The sequence below is a fragment of the Oncorhynchus tshawytscha genome, linkage group LG06 (assembly GCF_018296145.1).
Source record: "Oncorhynchus tshawytscha isolate Ot180627B linkage group LG06, Otsh_v2.0, whole genome shotgun sequence".
Lineage (NCBI taxonomy): Eukaryota > Metazoa > Chordata > Actinopteri > Salmoniformes > Salmonidae > Oncorhynchus > Oncorhynchus tshawytscha.
Window position 1 is genome coordinate 50,299,310 of NC_056434.1, and position 15,421 is coordinate 50,314,730.

Sequence of the window (15,421 nt, forward strand, 5' to 3'; positions counted from 1 at the left end):
ATTCCATTTCAATTTAGTGAACTTTGGAAGTAAACTGAAATTCCCTCATCGACTTGACTGAATTGAATAAACTTAATTGAAATGGAATTATCCCAACCCTGAGGGACATTCTCTGGTTATTGAACACTGACCAGACTAGAGATTGACTTTTTGGTTTGGTGAAGACTGTCCTAAATTTCTATTGGTGAAAACAGTCTTGTCTTTATATGACTATTGTCCACTTCCATTCAGGGTGAGGCTCTGAAACTTCCTTTGAAGGCCTGTTAGTGGTCCACAGAGGCTTTGATTGTCATTTTTCATGGCATGCCCTGATTGGCTGGCTGTAACGCTGTGTCTGAACGTCAGTCAGATAGACAAGGGGCCATGTCTCCATTATGACTGATGCACCGGACTTTATTTATAGTGACCTCCAACATGCCTTTCTCTGCGAACGCATCATCAACCTGTCTTCCAGTCCTCCAACAATAGACCACGGTGCCACCTCCCAGCTATAAATTAGCCAAATGAGACTCTTGAGCGTGCGTGTGTGCGTGCATGTGTGTGAGAACCGTAGTGGGACAGGGCAACTCTACCTTTCAGTTCCGCATTGGTTTGTAAGGGTGACATGTCTCCTAAAAAGGCCTGAGGTCTTGAAGGTATGTGATGGCGTGGGTCCTGTGTACTCCTATTTAAATTCAGAGAGCAGGTGAGCCAGGCGCACTCTCCTCTCTCTGTCTCAAGGGACTGTAACACACCGCCTCCTGTCCAGCTCTCCAGGGTAAGTCATTCTCCTGCACACATGCAATTCTCATGAACCTGTTTCGATGGGATTCTGTTATTATCATAATAATTTATCATTCAGTCATACACATTCACATTTTAGTCATTTAGACGATGCTCTTCTTTTATCCAGAGCGACTTCCAATCTGTGCATTATCACTGCATTTCCTGTACATTACCATGTATATGTAAGATACAGTACATTCAACTGTAACATACAGTATGTAACAGACCTGAGTGGACAAGAGAAAAGAGCAATGAGTGAAGCAACATTTCTTACCGATAAATGTTTCAAAAGAGCGATGACTGAAGCAACATTTCTCACTGATAAATGTGTAAAAAAAAGAGCGATGTATGAATCCACATTTCTATCCGATAAGCGTCTAAAACTAAATAGCAAATTCATTTTTATGTTGCTTTGAGTTCATGATTACACATAATAAAAAGTTGATACAAAATGCAATACAGATCCCTGCTTTAAGATTCTTAGAACTGCTATTGTGCTTTAAAGTCTGGTATTAGAACCACTACAGGAATACGTTTAAGCACTTCTTAGAGCAATCAAAATGTACCACTGTCCTCTGTTGTGTGCATTACAATTACAAACAGTAAGTCAGTCAATTAATTTGTTAGTCAAACAAAAAGTGAGTTATGGAGCTAGCATGGCATATATGAACAAACAACAAGAGACTAGACAGACAGACAGTGCTACAGAATAAGCTCACAGTGTGAATGGCAGCAACTGTTAATGCAGTAACACTTCATTTTGCTATGGCCATATGCCATGTGTGAAACACATTGCGTTCTGACATACTTGACTTACTGGTGACAACTGGTGTATTGTGTGTGTGTGTGTGTGTGTGTGTGTGCGTGTGCGTGTAGGCCCACAGTAACCAGACTCAACCATGTGTGACGAGGAAGAGACAACAGCCTTGGTATGCGACAACGGCTCAGGACTGGTGAAGGCTGGCTTCGCCGGTGACGATGCCCCCAGGGCAGTGTTCCCCTCCATTGTGGGGCGCCCCCGTCATCAGGTGAGACACCATCTCACTCCCTCCCCCATTTTACCTCTTCATGTCATTCACAGGGTCATTCCTGAAGTTGAGCTGCAACACTATTGTTTGTTGGTCATTGCTCCTACAGCAGGGATCATCAACAACTAGACTCAGCCGCGGGCCGATTATTTCTGGAGAGTAGTCAGGGGGGCCGGAACATAATTACAAATTATTCGTAGTATGCAAATTGATTGCAAGAAGCCCAAACAGATATAATGTTTGACTAAAACATAATCATTTCATTGCTTACGTTTGTATACGATCACGTTTCTCTCTATTATTGGTGGGACTACTTGGGAACAGATTTCTTAAATTATACTGAACAAAAATATAAACACAACATGCAACAAGTTCAATGATTTGAATGAGTTACAGTTCATATAAGGAAATCAGTCAAATTAAAATAAATTCATTAGGCCCCAATCTATGGATCTCCAAGGGCGGGCGCACCTGGGAGAGCATAGGCCCACCCATTCAGGAGCTAGTTCCACCCAATCAGAATGACTTTTTCCCTACTAAAGGGCTTTATTAGAGACAGAACTACTCCTCAGTTTCATCTGCTGTCTGGGTGGCTGGTCTCAGACAATCCAGCAGGTGAGGAAGCCAAATATGGAGGTCCTGGGCCAGCATGGTTACATGTTGTCTGCGGTTGGACATACTGTCAAATTCTCTAAATGACATTCCTGCAGTCTGCATGCCAATTGCACACTCTTCAAAACTTGAGACATCTGTGGCATTGTGTGGTGTGACAGAACTGCACATTTTAGAGTGGCCTTTTATTGACCCCAGCTCAAGGTGCACCTGTGTAATGATCATGCTGTTTAATCAGCTTCTTGATATGCCACATGTCAGGTGGATGGATTATCTTGGCAAAGGAGAAATGCTCACTAACATGAACGTAAACCAATTTGTGCACAAAATTGGATAGAAATAAGCTTTTTGTACATACGGAAATTTTCAGGGACCTTTTATTTCAGCTCACGAAAAATACTTTATATGTTGCGTTTATTTTTGTTCGGTATAAAATCACTTGGATTTACATTATCTTATGTCCAACAATAAAAATTCCACACGGGTTCAAGATCTGTTTATGCTCTTACCAACTACATTGCTATCAATGTCAAGCCAAACACGGCATGACAATGAGTGACAAGGAGTTTAAATGATAGCACAAACAGACTGGAAATCAGACTAGAGTTTGAGCCAGTCTCATGGAAAAAGATGAAGCCTAGTCCCGGAATAAAAGGCACTTTCAATGGAGATTCTCCATTGAGCATGTTTTTTTTTTAGCCAAGTAGGCTTAATCTGGGTCCAGGAAAACGGACCCTAAATGTGTGTCATTTGTAGCTCTATTTCACAAATCAATACGGTATGTGGCTGTTGCTGTTCATGTCTGTACCTTCTGTTCATGTGAATAACACATGTCTGTCTGTCTCTTCCCCAGGGGGTGATGGTGGGTATGGGTCAGAAAGACTCCTATGTTGGAGACGAGGCCCAGAGCAAGAGAGGTATCCTGACCCTCAAGTACCCCATCGAGCACGGCATCATAACTAACTGGGACGACATGGAGAAGATCTGGCATCATACCTTCTACAATGAGCTTCGTGTGGCACCTGAGGAGCACCCTGTCCTGCTCACTGAGGCCCCACTTAACCCCAAGGCCAACAGAGAGAAGATGACCCAGGTGGGCCCTAATACCTTAAACCCAAACACTTGGCCATCAGTCTTATGATATAGTTTAATGAGAAATATCCCACTGGGCAAAAACTGGTTGAATCAACATTGTTTCCACCAAGAAATATATATGATGACGTTGAGTCAATGTGGAAAACTGATTGGATTTGCAAAAGGTAATCAACGTAAGGGCATTGTGTCTTTTTCTTACCCAACTTTTATCCTAAATCCAATTACAAGGTAAAATGTTTTGTTTGAATTCACCTTAGTTGACAATTATACAACGGGTGGGTCTAATCCTGAATGCTGATTGATTAAAACCGGATTCCAGCCGGTGTCTTGTTGCCTACCAGCTAAATCTATGATGTCAAAATGCCTATGTACTCTGTTCCATCTGACTGCGCAATCCACTGTCTCATCAGCCCAGCCAGGCAAATTATAAACTTCATCTCCATTATAAAAAGCATCTAGATTTTGTTTTCAACAGCGGAGATTTGTATAAACCTTGTTGTCTGTCTCTCCGACATTTGCAACATTTGTTTCAATATTCAAATTCGATCACCTGCTGTCCCATAGTAATGTAATAAGTGGGGACGAGACAGACAGGCAGGCAGCGTTTTTCAGCCTGTCGCAATAACGAATCAAGCTGCCATCATTTTTATGGATATATATATACAAAAAAAAATGTCAATTGAAAAAGGTACAACGTAACGTAGTCTTTCCAGATTACGTTTGAAGTGATTGTGTTACTGTAGCTGTGTTGTTGGCTAGGTCCTCTGAACAACAGTGTCCTGACGAGTGTGCACATGTGCTATGCCAGGAAAAATTGCACCTCATTAGCTCATTGTTATGGATGTTTTCAAATAAATGTCACTAGAAAACAGCTTAAACAAATGCAAATGCAGCTACTTTGCTGTTATTCTGGCTGCACTTTTTGATGTGACTAAGTTAGCTGTTGTTGGTTAGCTAGCAAGCACGGTATAAGAGCATTGCCAGGCAGTATAGCAATGAAACACTTTGAACAAACATCTGGGTCGTATTCATAGATACCGAAGAAAAAGACTGAACGCGTCTTTAGCAACACTAGACTTTGTGTCGGGACTACGTCTTGTGGAAGGATGAAATGCTATGAAGAAATTCCATTTATTGAAAATATGTCAATTACTATTTGAATACGTTGGTAACCCGTTGAATAAAAGTGATAATGCCCTCAAAGCCGGTGTTTGGCACGGTATATGTCCTCCAAACACCGGTTTCTCTGGCATTATCAATTAACTAGACAATGAACTGACTGACGTCTGTGCCTTGTGGGACATTTCTCAGTGACTCATGGTGACTCCTCCATTACTGCAGATCATGTTTGAGACCTTCAACGTGCCAGCTATGTATGTGGCCATCCAGGCTGTGCTGTCCCTGTATGCCTCTGGCCGTACCACAGGTGAGCATGCGCCTCCTAACACTGATCCACCCAAAAATGGATGACAGTAAAAAGTTACCTACAGTACAGCGAGTGCACCACACATTAGTATATGTAGCACCATTGGGAATCAAACCCACAACCCTGGCATTGACCACCGTGATGCTCGTTGGTGTGTCTGTACTAATGTGTCTGTGTGACCTGTGCAGGTATTGTGCTGGACGCTGGCGATGGTGTGACCCACAACGTGCCCGTATATGAGGGTTATGCCTTGCCCCATGCCATCATGAGACTGGACTTGGCTGGCAGAGACTTGACTGACTACCTGATGAAGATCCTCACTGAGAGAGGCTACTCTTTCGTCACCACTGGTAATGATAGAATATCAATGTAGAACTATATACATTTGAATTTAAGTATTTGACTTATTTTTCACTATATTTGAATATTCATGTAGCCTTTCACCTAGTTAACATGTAGCGTTAATGACACCTGTTTAGTTCAACTGAACCTTGCCACTGTTGGTTGCTCATAAACTTACAGTGCCTTCTATTGGCAAAATAGAGTAACTGCAGCCATTTATTGTACTGTTAGCTGAGGAGTCTGTTCAAAGTTGCCAATATTGACACACACCGTAGGTTTGATTTCCCTAAATGTAACAGTTGTTACCTTGTTTGTCTATTGTGGTGGGTAACATACTATTTTATCCATCCCAACAGCTGAGAGAGAGATCGTGCGTGACATCAAGGAGAAGCTGTGCTACGTGGCTCTGGACTTTGAGAATGAGATGGCCACCGCTGCCTCCTCCTCCTCTCTGGAGAAGTCCTATGAGTTGCCCGACGGTCAGGTCATTACCATCGGTAACGAAAGGTTCCGTTGCCCAGAAACCCTCTTCCAGCCCTCCTTCATTGGTCAGTATCCAAATCCTTGCACCTACACAATGTTCTATAACCTGGACTTAGATCAGTTTTGTGTTGTCTCACCAACTCCTGCCATTGTAAAGACAACACAAACAGATCTGGGACCAGGCTAGATCTACTGTGCTGTAGCACAAGTAATGTAGAAAAGATTATGCAGGATAGCAGGAAGAAAAGTAGTCCATATTATGTAACCAAATGTATTATTCATTAAGGATATACCCTATGTATCGTCTTTTACATGATGCTTATGAACTAAGTATAAGCTTGGGGTTCTCCTCTCTTTTCCCATGGGGCCTCACTACACATGACAAGACTCAGAATCCAACGTTCCTATTTCTCTATTGTCTTGCATGGAGTTCAACAGAATGTGGGTGTAAAGACTGTTATTTGTTATCCCCATAGGCATGGAGTCCGCTGGTATCCATGAGACCACATACAACGGCATCATGAAGTGCGACATTGACATCCGTAAGGACCTGTACGCCAACAATGTCTTGTCCGGCGGTACCACCATGTACCCAGGTATCGGTGACCGCATGCAGAAGGAAATCACAGCCCTGGCCCCCAGCACAATGAAGATCAAGGTATGGAGAATTCTCTATAATAATGGACAATCGACCTAACCACACCACCATCACAATTACTGAGAGAAAGTATGCAAAAGTGAAGTACCTCAATGTACTTTGAGGATGAAGTACTTTGTGGTCTCAAAGTACCTTTGGTGCAGCAAGGCTGGTTAGGATAGACACGACTTTGTATAGACAACATTTGACTCTGCCCTAACCACTGACTGTCGCTCCCTGTAGATGATTGCCCCCCCTGAGCGTAAATACTCAGTCTGGATCGGCGGCTCCATCCTGGCCTCCCTGTCCACCTTCCAGGCCATGTGGATCAGCAAAGACGAGTATGAGGAGGCCGGACCATCAATCGTCCACAGGAAGTGCTTCTAAATTCTCTCTCCAACTGTCCCCAAATATTTGCTCTCTGTCTATTCTCATGTGCCTCTAATCCCTACAAATAACCCATTGTAATTGTTTACTATTTGTGCAACGTTCCCAAAGACAATCTGTATTATGAGCCATCAGACGATCAGGATATTGCTAAATAAATCAATTCTGACTTTTGACTTCCGTGTGCAGTTGCCTATGTGACCTCATAACAGAACATAAAGGAATTATCACAGGACTATTTTGCATTAAAAAAAATATTGTTTACATTTCCCACAATTACATGTGTGGTGACAAATTGTGACTAGATATAACAGAGCATTGAGCATAACAGCATTTTCATTCCACTGATAAGATATTCTGGGGTATGCTTTACACATATCCTGTTGAAAGTCCTGTCAAGAAAACAAACAAAAAATGCTCTGTCAAACTTATTATCTGAGTGGACTCCATACATTTACATTACGACAACAGATAAAATGGAGTGGTTTGGTTTGACGTAGATTCGGTGTACCGCTGAAATGTAGTGTAATGTGACAAGACACCCACTGGATGGCGGTGAAGTCATGCAACACAACCGGTTCAGTAAGCTCTTTGGCGTCCTATGTGGATTGTTTGCATACTATATGATGACAAACACCATCAAAGGGGTTCCAGGCAACAGATATAGCAACAGACAGAGAATATTTGTTCACCAGGACTATACAGTAGGTTAGATTTGGAGCCCAACAAATGTAGCAGCAGTGTGGACATACATGCACTGTGGTCTATCCTCGCAACATGAGAAGAAAACAGGCCAGCACAATCTAGGACAGAGTCTGTATGTACCATAAATGTTTTTTTTTAACGACATCCTGGAGCTACATGTTATTTCCTGCCAATTAAAGGGAACACAATTAGGGATTGTCATTCGATATTTTTTGACTGTTTGAGTACTCGCATTATTTTTATTTGAGTACTTGAGTACTATAAAATAAACGTTTTACCAAGGCCAGCCCTGGGGATAAAAAAATATGTGCACATTTGTCTACAGGACCAGTCAAAAGTTTGGATACACCTACTCATTCAAGGGTTTTTCTTTATTTTCACTATTTCCTACATTGTAGAATAATAGTTAAGACAAACTATGAAATAACACATATGGAATCACGTAGTAACCAAAAAAAGTGTTAAAAAAAAATCTAAATATATTTTAGATTCTTCACAAAGTAGCCACCCGTTGCCTTGATGACAGCTTTGCACACTCTTGGCATTCTCTCAACCAGCTTCATGAGGTAGTCACCTGGAATGCATTTCAATTAACAGGTGTGCCTTGTTAAAAGTCCATTTGTAGAATTTCTTTCCTTTTTAATGCGTTTGAGCCAATCAGTTGTGTAACGAGGTAGGGTTGGTATACAGAAGATAGCTCTATTTGGTAAAATACCAAGTCCATATTATGGCAAGAACAGCTCAAATAATGTGATGTGCATCTCGCGTCTGGAACAGTTACTCTCAAAGAGTGGTCATTTTAAACAGGGCTCAATTTGGTGAGTTGAAAGACAATTTTTTCAGGGTTACAAACCAAACATCTGTCTTCTTTTCGACATACAGACGTTCTATTTAGTTTATTCTGCCTGTTCTTTGGAATTTTCAAAATGGATGAACAATTCCACGTTGAACACTGCATGGTGATGGCCATGACATCTGTTTGATGAGTAGGCCTATGCTTCATGATTCGGATGAAAACACGCTCTTTGTCTCTCTCAAACTAATGTTTCTGAAGAAGATTACGCAGTTTCAAAGCAAATTTTGCTAAATTCCACACATTTTGCATAGGGCAAATATTTGTTTTGCTGTTTTAAAGATAATTTCTTGCAATTCTACACATTTTTCCATGTCTTAATTGTGTTTACATGAAACTAGGAGTCGGCTCCGGACCGTGGTCCGCCAGTTGAGTATGGGGAAGATAACCAATTCTAAATGGCACTAGCAGATCCCAAAATAGCCTAAGCTGAATCTAGACAGGACGCAATTATTCCCAAAACTGCAGCTCATTGTTGGAACACATATTCTCCTACTCCAATCAACCAGATAAAACTGTCATCATTTGGCAATGAATGTAGCTTGTATATCCCATCAGTTAGATTTTATAGTCATTCCTGTAGGCCTAAAGGGAGCTTGTGTGTGCACTCGGCACATGTGTGGAGGAAGCGGTCGGAACGTAATGGAGTGAATGTGACATGGAGGGGAAAGGGAATTTAGGGAGAAGAACTGTGTGGATAACACAGTGCCACCGATGCAGCCCGCTACCAAGGACTGTGGGCTCTCCTTCTCCGTGGACGACGTGAGTCAGGCATTTAAGCGTGTTAACCCTCGCAAGGCTGCCGGCCCAGATGGCATCCCTAGCTGCGTCCTCAGAACATGCGCAGCCCAGCTGGCTGAAGTGTTAACGGACATATTCTCTCCCAATCCCAGTCTGCTGTCCCCACATGCTTCAAGATGGCCAACATTGTTCCTGTACCCAAGAAAGCAAAGGTAACTGAACTAAAAGACTATCGCCCTGTTGCACTCACTTCTGTCATCATGAAGTGCTTTGAGAGACTTGTCAAGGATCATATCACCTCTACATTACCTGACACCCTAGACCCACTCCAATTTGCTTACCGCCACAATAAATCCACAGACGATGCAATCGCCATCACTCTGCACACTGCCCTATCCCATCTGGACAAGAGGAATACCTATGTAAGAATGCTGTTCATCGACTACAGCTCAGTATTCAACACCACAGTACCCTCCAAGCTCATCATTAAGCTCGAGGCCCTGGGTCTGAACCCCGCCCTGTGCAACTGGGTACTGGACTTCCTGACGGGCCGCCCCCAGGTGATGAAGGTAGGAAACAACACCTCCACTTTGCTGATCCGCAACACTTGGGCCCCACAAGGATGCGTGCTCATCCCCCTCCTGTACTCCCTGTTCACCCATGACTGCGTTGCCACGCACACCTCCAACTCAATCATCAAGTTTGCAGATGACACAACAGTAGTCGGCCTGATTTCCAACAATGATAAGACAGCCTACAAGGGTGAGGTGAGTGCCCTGGGAGTGTGGTGCCAGGAAAATAACCTCTCACTCAACATCAACAAAACAAAGGAGCTTATTGTGGACTTCAGGAAACAGCAGAGGGAGTACCCCCTATCCACATCAACGGGACTGCAGTGGAGAAGGTGTGTAATTGTTGTGAAAATTGTTGGAGATAGAAACACAAGCATTTCACTACAACCGCAATAACATCTGCTCAACACGTGTACAGTATGTGATCAATAACATTTTATCTGCTGCTTTTATTTGTTGTGCTCTGCAAATGCACAAATAGAACACTAGATTCAAAGCAAATTAACATTGTCTTCAAGACAAAATATCCTTTCATTGTAGAAATGATTATGCAATGTTTACTTTAGGGTACAAAAAAAATGTATGGCCTCCTCTACCAAGAGGGGCCCTTCTTTGTGAGGAATTGGAAAACCTCCCTGGTATTTTACAGAGATGGGTAGTCATTCAAAAATCATGTTTAACACTATTATTGCATAAAGAGTGAGTCCATGCAACTTATCACAGTATGTAAAGTATTGTTAATTAAGCAACTCTTTACTCCTAAACTTATTTAGGCTGGCCATAACTAAGGGGTTGAATACTTATTGACTCAAGACATTTCAGCATTTCATTTTTAATTAATTTGTGAACATTTCTAAAAACATCATTCCACTTTGACATTATGTGTAGATCCGTGTCACATCACAATTTAATCCATTTTAAAATTGTAACACAACAAAGTGTGTGAATACTTCCTGAAGGCACAGTATAATTAATTGGTTATTACTATGGAAGTACCATGTCCATTTTTTGGGGGGGGTAAATATCTGTTCATTTTTGTATAGAATGTGCTTCTGTACCCTAATATCTCTAGACAAACCCATTCCCTTTAATAGATAGATGTGTGTGGTAGACAAGAGCCCCAATATCGTGAGAATGGAAAAGACTGACAAAGGATCCAGAACCCGTAGAAGGATGGGGAAACGACATATTTTGCTGTTTGGTCATCTTTCTTTAAGCAGCCAGACAGACATGAACTTTCTTCACCTGTATGATTTCTTATTATAACAACCCCAGGCATATTTCTCTGTTTCTTGCTCTGTGAGTGGCTGTGATTTGTGATGGAGCTACTGTAACATAAGATGGAGCTACTGTAACACAAGGTTATGATGCCAAACGTAATTCTGTAGCCAGACAGCCCAGCAAGCTGCTGTCCCACTTCTGGTTCGCCTCTCCTCTCCTAGCTGGGTAGAGGAGTCAAAGACAAATGAAGGTGGAGGCATCGGGGAGGGAGGGGCAAAATGATTTACGTTCCTCGAACCGCAACAGGAAGGAAGGAATCACACAGGAAGAGAGAGAAACCAGAGAGGCAGATATAGACTATAGAAGTTGTGAAGATGACACCTTTTCAATCTGGTCCATCACCGGCAGAACCTTTCCTGCAGTCAATGACCAAAAGTGCCCTCTTTGGCCTCATGGGGGTAATGTTATTAATATTTTCATAATTAATAAATACTTAAACAGATGTAAATCTGGTGTTTCTAAGTCAAAAAGTTTTCTTATTTTTCAGTCTTCTGTGATGTATATAAAGTGAAATATTTGGATGCAAACTCGAAATTGAATACATTTCAGCTATATATCTGACATGGTACAGGGGTCTTTTTTTAAGCCCATAACCATGTGTGTTTGAAAGTAGATTCGTTTAAAGACTTTCAAGACTGTGTGTGCCCCTGATTTAGCCCACTGCAGTAAAAGGTTTTTAAAATAAAATAAAATAAAACATGGTTGCAGATAATTATTTTAATGTGGTCAGTTCTATGATTCAAGCACCAGTCTTGAATATTGACTATTATTTACAACCATGTTAATAGACTAACACATAAAGCAGTGTTTTATATTGATTTGAGATGAAAACATAAGGTTGCAGGGAATATTATTAACCTTTATTATACCTCATGGATACTATCCCCAGCAGGTTACTGATACATATGTAACGATGCAGTTTGACTCGTCTATGTGTGTAAAACAAAACATGTGGGAATATCTAGGACCATTACAAACCAGCATTATTGGGGTGGAGATGTTATCCGTGGTAAATCCGTACTCTACTGTAGCTGAGCTGTGCGGTGGTGGAAAGACAGGTGCAAAAACGACCCCTCCTCCACCGTGAACCCCCCTCTCTCTCTCTCTCTCTGCTCCCTCTCCTCTCCTCTCCTCTGCTCGGTAATGTTTATCATCCGCATGTTTCCAAACCCTTTTACACCATTTCCCCCCAGATACCCCGGGCGGCGGGCAAGCAAGCGAGCTCAGCAGATGTACGGTAGTGCATACACCACTTTCCCTTTCTGAAAAGGATACTGAAAACGGAAAATAACGTTACCCTCGGGTTACCCGGTCCACGCTGCGGAGAATCACCTTTGGCAGTTTCTGCTTTCCCTCCAAACGAAGGTGGAGAAGTAGAGGGGGACAAGTCGCGTACATCCGGCTCCAATCAACCCAAGGTAAGTGCAAAGGCTATTGTTTCCTGCACCGCGCGTATTTATAAAAAGAAGACGCAGAGGGTTTGTTAATAGGGACTTGGTTCTCAAAGTTGAAATTGGCCTACAGAATAATTAAATTTACATTGCTCTAGTCAAATTCTGACGAATGAACTTCGATGTAGCCTAGCAAAAAGGCTGTTTTAAATAGCCTATAGTTTGGCATTCTCAATTCAAGAATTTGGGGGGCTACCTGGTCACTTTAACTACTTAGTATAATTATATGACAATTAAAATGTTCTCTGTGTTCAATGCTGTTGCTTGGTACAATGTCAAATGTCTGTATTTAAAGGAAGTTCAATCAATCAACATGTATCAAGCAATGAATCAGTGTAGCAGTTTATGCTTTTGCAATAGATTTGACATTTTAAGTAAATTATAATACTTTATGGCATTGCTGGCTTTGCAGTAAAAACGTGGGTGTGGCCATTAGCCTAATTGGTCAATTACTGAATCTTCAACAGTAATGACAATTTACCAATTACACTTTCAAGCTCCCTCATGTGATATTATGGTATGCTATGTTCCTAACAAGAGTACACAAACACACTATAAAGGAAATAGCCCAATGAAATATCACAATCTGTCAAATGCAATGATTTTTTCCCCCATATGTAAATAAGTCAAATATTAGCCTACTTCTAAATAATTATTGTCAGAAATATGAAATCACTTACCATCTACCATTCTGTCAATGATGGTGAACACTGTTGTACATAATGTCTCTTGACAGAAAACTGTCTCACCTTGAGATACTGGGTTTCTCCCAAATGGCACCCTATTCCCTGTATACTGCCCTACTTTTGACCCGGACCCTATGGGCCATGTAGGGGATAGGGTGCCATTTGGGATGTATTCACTTTGTATGTTGTTTATGTCCTTTGGCCGAAGCAGCTGCCCATTTCTCCTCCCTTTAACAACTTCAATTTTGTAGCTCATTCACTCATTGTCATATCGGGAGGGTGGCTTGAGTTACTTTTACATGTTTTTATTGCCAGGTTTATAAATCTGCCATAGGTGATGAGGACAGAGTGTGTTTTGTTACTCAATCTGGATGATGAATAATCAATCGAAAGCATTGGTGTAGGGAGAGAGAGAGAGAGGTAGGGAGAGAGAGGTAGGGAGAGAGAGGTAGGGAGAGAGAGGTAGGGAGAGAGAGAGAGAGAGAGGTAGGGAGAGAGGTAGGGAGAGAGAGAGAGGGGGGGAGAGTGAGAGAGAGGGAGAGAGAGAGAGGTAGGGAGAGAGAGAGAGAGAGAGGTAGGGAGAGAGAGAGAGAGGTAGGAGAGAGAGAGAGAGGGAGAGAGGGAGAGAGAGAGGTAGGGAGAGAGAGAGAGGTAGGGAGAGAGAGAGAGAGGTAGGGAGAGAGAGAGAGAGAGGTAGGGAGAGAGAGAGAGAGAGAGGTAGGGAGAGAGAGAGAGAGAGAGGTAGGGAGAGAGAGAGAGAGAGAGAGAGAGAGAGGTAGGGAGAGAGAGAGAGAGGGAGATGGAGAGAAATATAGTCGGAGAGGGGAGAAAGAGAGTAAAATGTGACTGGCTAGCTGGCAGGGTGTGGAGGAACACACAACTTATAGCTTATTGACACATTTATATGTGTCCTTTCAAAGTCACTGGGCTAGCTTCCAGGCTGTGAGCTGTTTGCACGCCAGAGCCATAGAATTACAAATAACACTATCTCTATGGCCAGGACAGTGTCTCCAAGCTGCTCCCCCAATCTCCCTATGTATTCACTTTCAATATCATTAATACCAAATTTCATAAGACTACAATGATTAACAGATGTGAAGTTCATCCCCCAATGCAAATAGTGCCATTGTAGACCTCGTTGATGTTGAACAAACAGGCACAATCAGGTATACAAGTACTGAAGGGATCGGAGGACCTTAATTGAGAAATGCTAATACCACATTTCATTATCAAATAGATTAATAATAGAAAAGTAATAACACGTAATAATAATAAAATGAATAAGAAATACACAATGAGTAAGAATAACTTAGCTATATACACGGTGCACCGAGTCCATGTGCAGGGGCACGAGGCAATTGAGGCAGACATTCACATATAACTATGAATAAAGTAACCAGGCAACAGGATAGATAATAAACAGTAGCAGGAGCATGTGATGTGATGAGTCAAAAAAAGTTTGTGCAAAATGTGTCAATGCTGGTAGCTATTTTGTTAACTATTTAGCAGTCTTATGGCTTTAAGTCAGAAGCTGTTCAGGGTGCTGTTGGTTCCAGACTTGGTGCATCGGTACCGCTTGCCATGCGGTAGCAGAGAGAACAGTCTATGACTTGGGTGGCTGAAGTCTTTGACAATTTGCAGGGCCTTCCTCTGACTGCCTGGTATAGAGGTCTTGGATGGTTGGGAGCTCGGTCCCAGTGATGTACTGGGCCATATGCACTACCCTCTGTAGCTCCTTCAGGTCAGATGCCATAACAAGCGCTGATGCAGCCATTCAAGATGCTCTCCTTGGTGCAGGTGTCGAACCTTTTGAGGATCTGAGGGCCCATGCCAAATATTTTCAGCCTCCTGAGGGGGAAGAGGTGTTGCTGTGCCCTCTTCATAACTGTGTTTGTGTGTGTGGACCATGATAGATCGTTAGTGATGTGGACAGCGTGGAACTTGAAGCTTTCGACACGCTCTAGGACAGCCCCATCGATGTGAATGGGGGCATGCTCGGCCCCTCCATTTCATGTAGTCCACGTTCAGCTGGACTGGAGGCGGGCTGTCAGGAAGTCCAGGATCCAGTTGCAGAGGGAGGTGTTCAGTCCCAGGGTTCAGTCCCAGCTTAGTGATGAGCTTGGAGGGCACTATGGTGTTGAACGCTGAGCTGTAGTCAATGAGCGGCATTCTCACATAGGTCGTTCCTCTTGCCCAGGTGGGAGAGTGCAGTGTGGAGTGCAAAAGGAAGTGAGTCATCTGTGGATCTGTTGGGGCGAATTGGAGTGGGTCCAGGCTGTCTGGAATGATATGATGTTGATGTGAACCATGACCAGCCTTTCAAAAAATGTCATGGCAGATGTGAGTGCTATGGGACG

General features: G+C 42.5%; 1 protein-coding gene across 1 annotated transcript; it reads left to right on the plus strand.

Annotated features, from left to right (window-relative positions):
- Window positions 1-655: 655 nt before the first annotated feature.
- Window positions 656-6,951, plus strand: acte1 (actin, epsilon 1). Its single transcript, XM_024424117.1, has 8 exons — window positions 656-757; window positions 1,642-1,793; window positions 3,259-3,498; window positions 4,842-4,926; window positions 5,115-5,276; window positions 5,625-5,816; window positions 6,228-6,409; window positions 6,632-6,951. The coding sequence occupies exons 2-8, from the start codon at window positions 1,665-1,667 to the stop codon at window positions 6,773-6,775; spliced, it is 1,134 nt and encodes a 377-aa protein (XP_024279885.1). The 5' UTR covers window positions 656-757; window positions 1,642-1,664; the 3' UTR covers window positions 6,776-6,951.
- The last annotated feature ends 8,470 nt before the right edge of the window (window positions 6,952-15,421 follow it).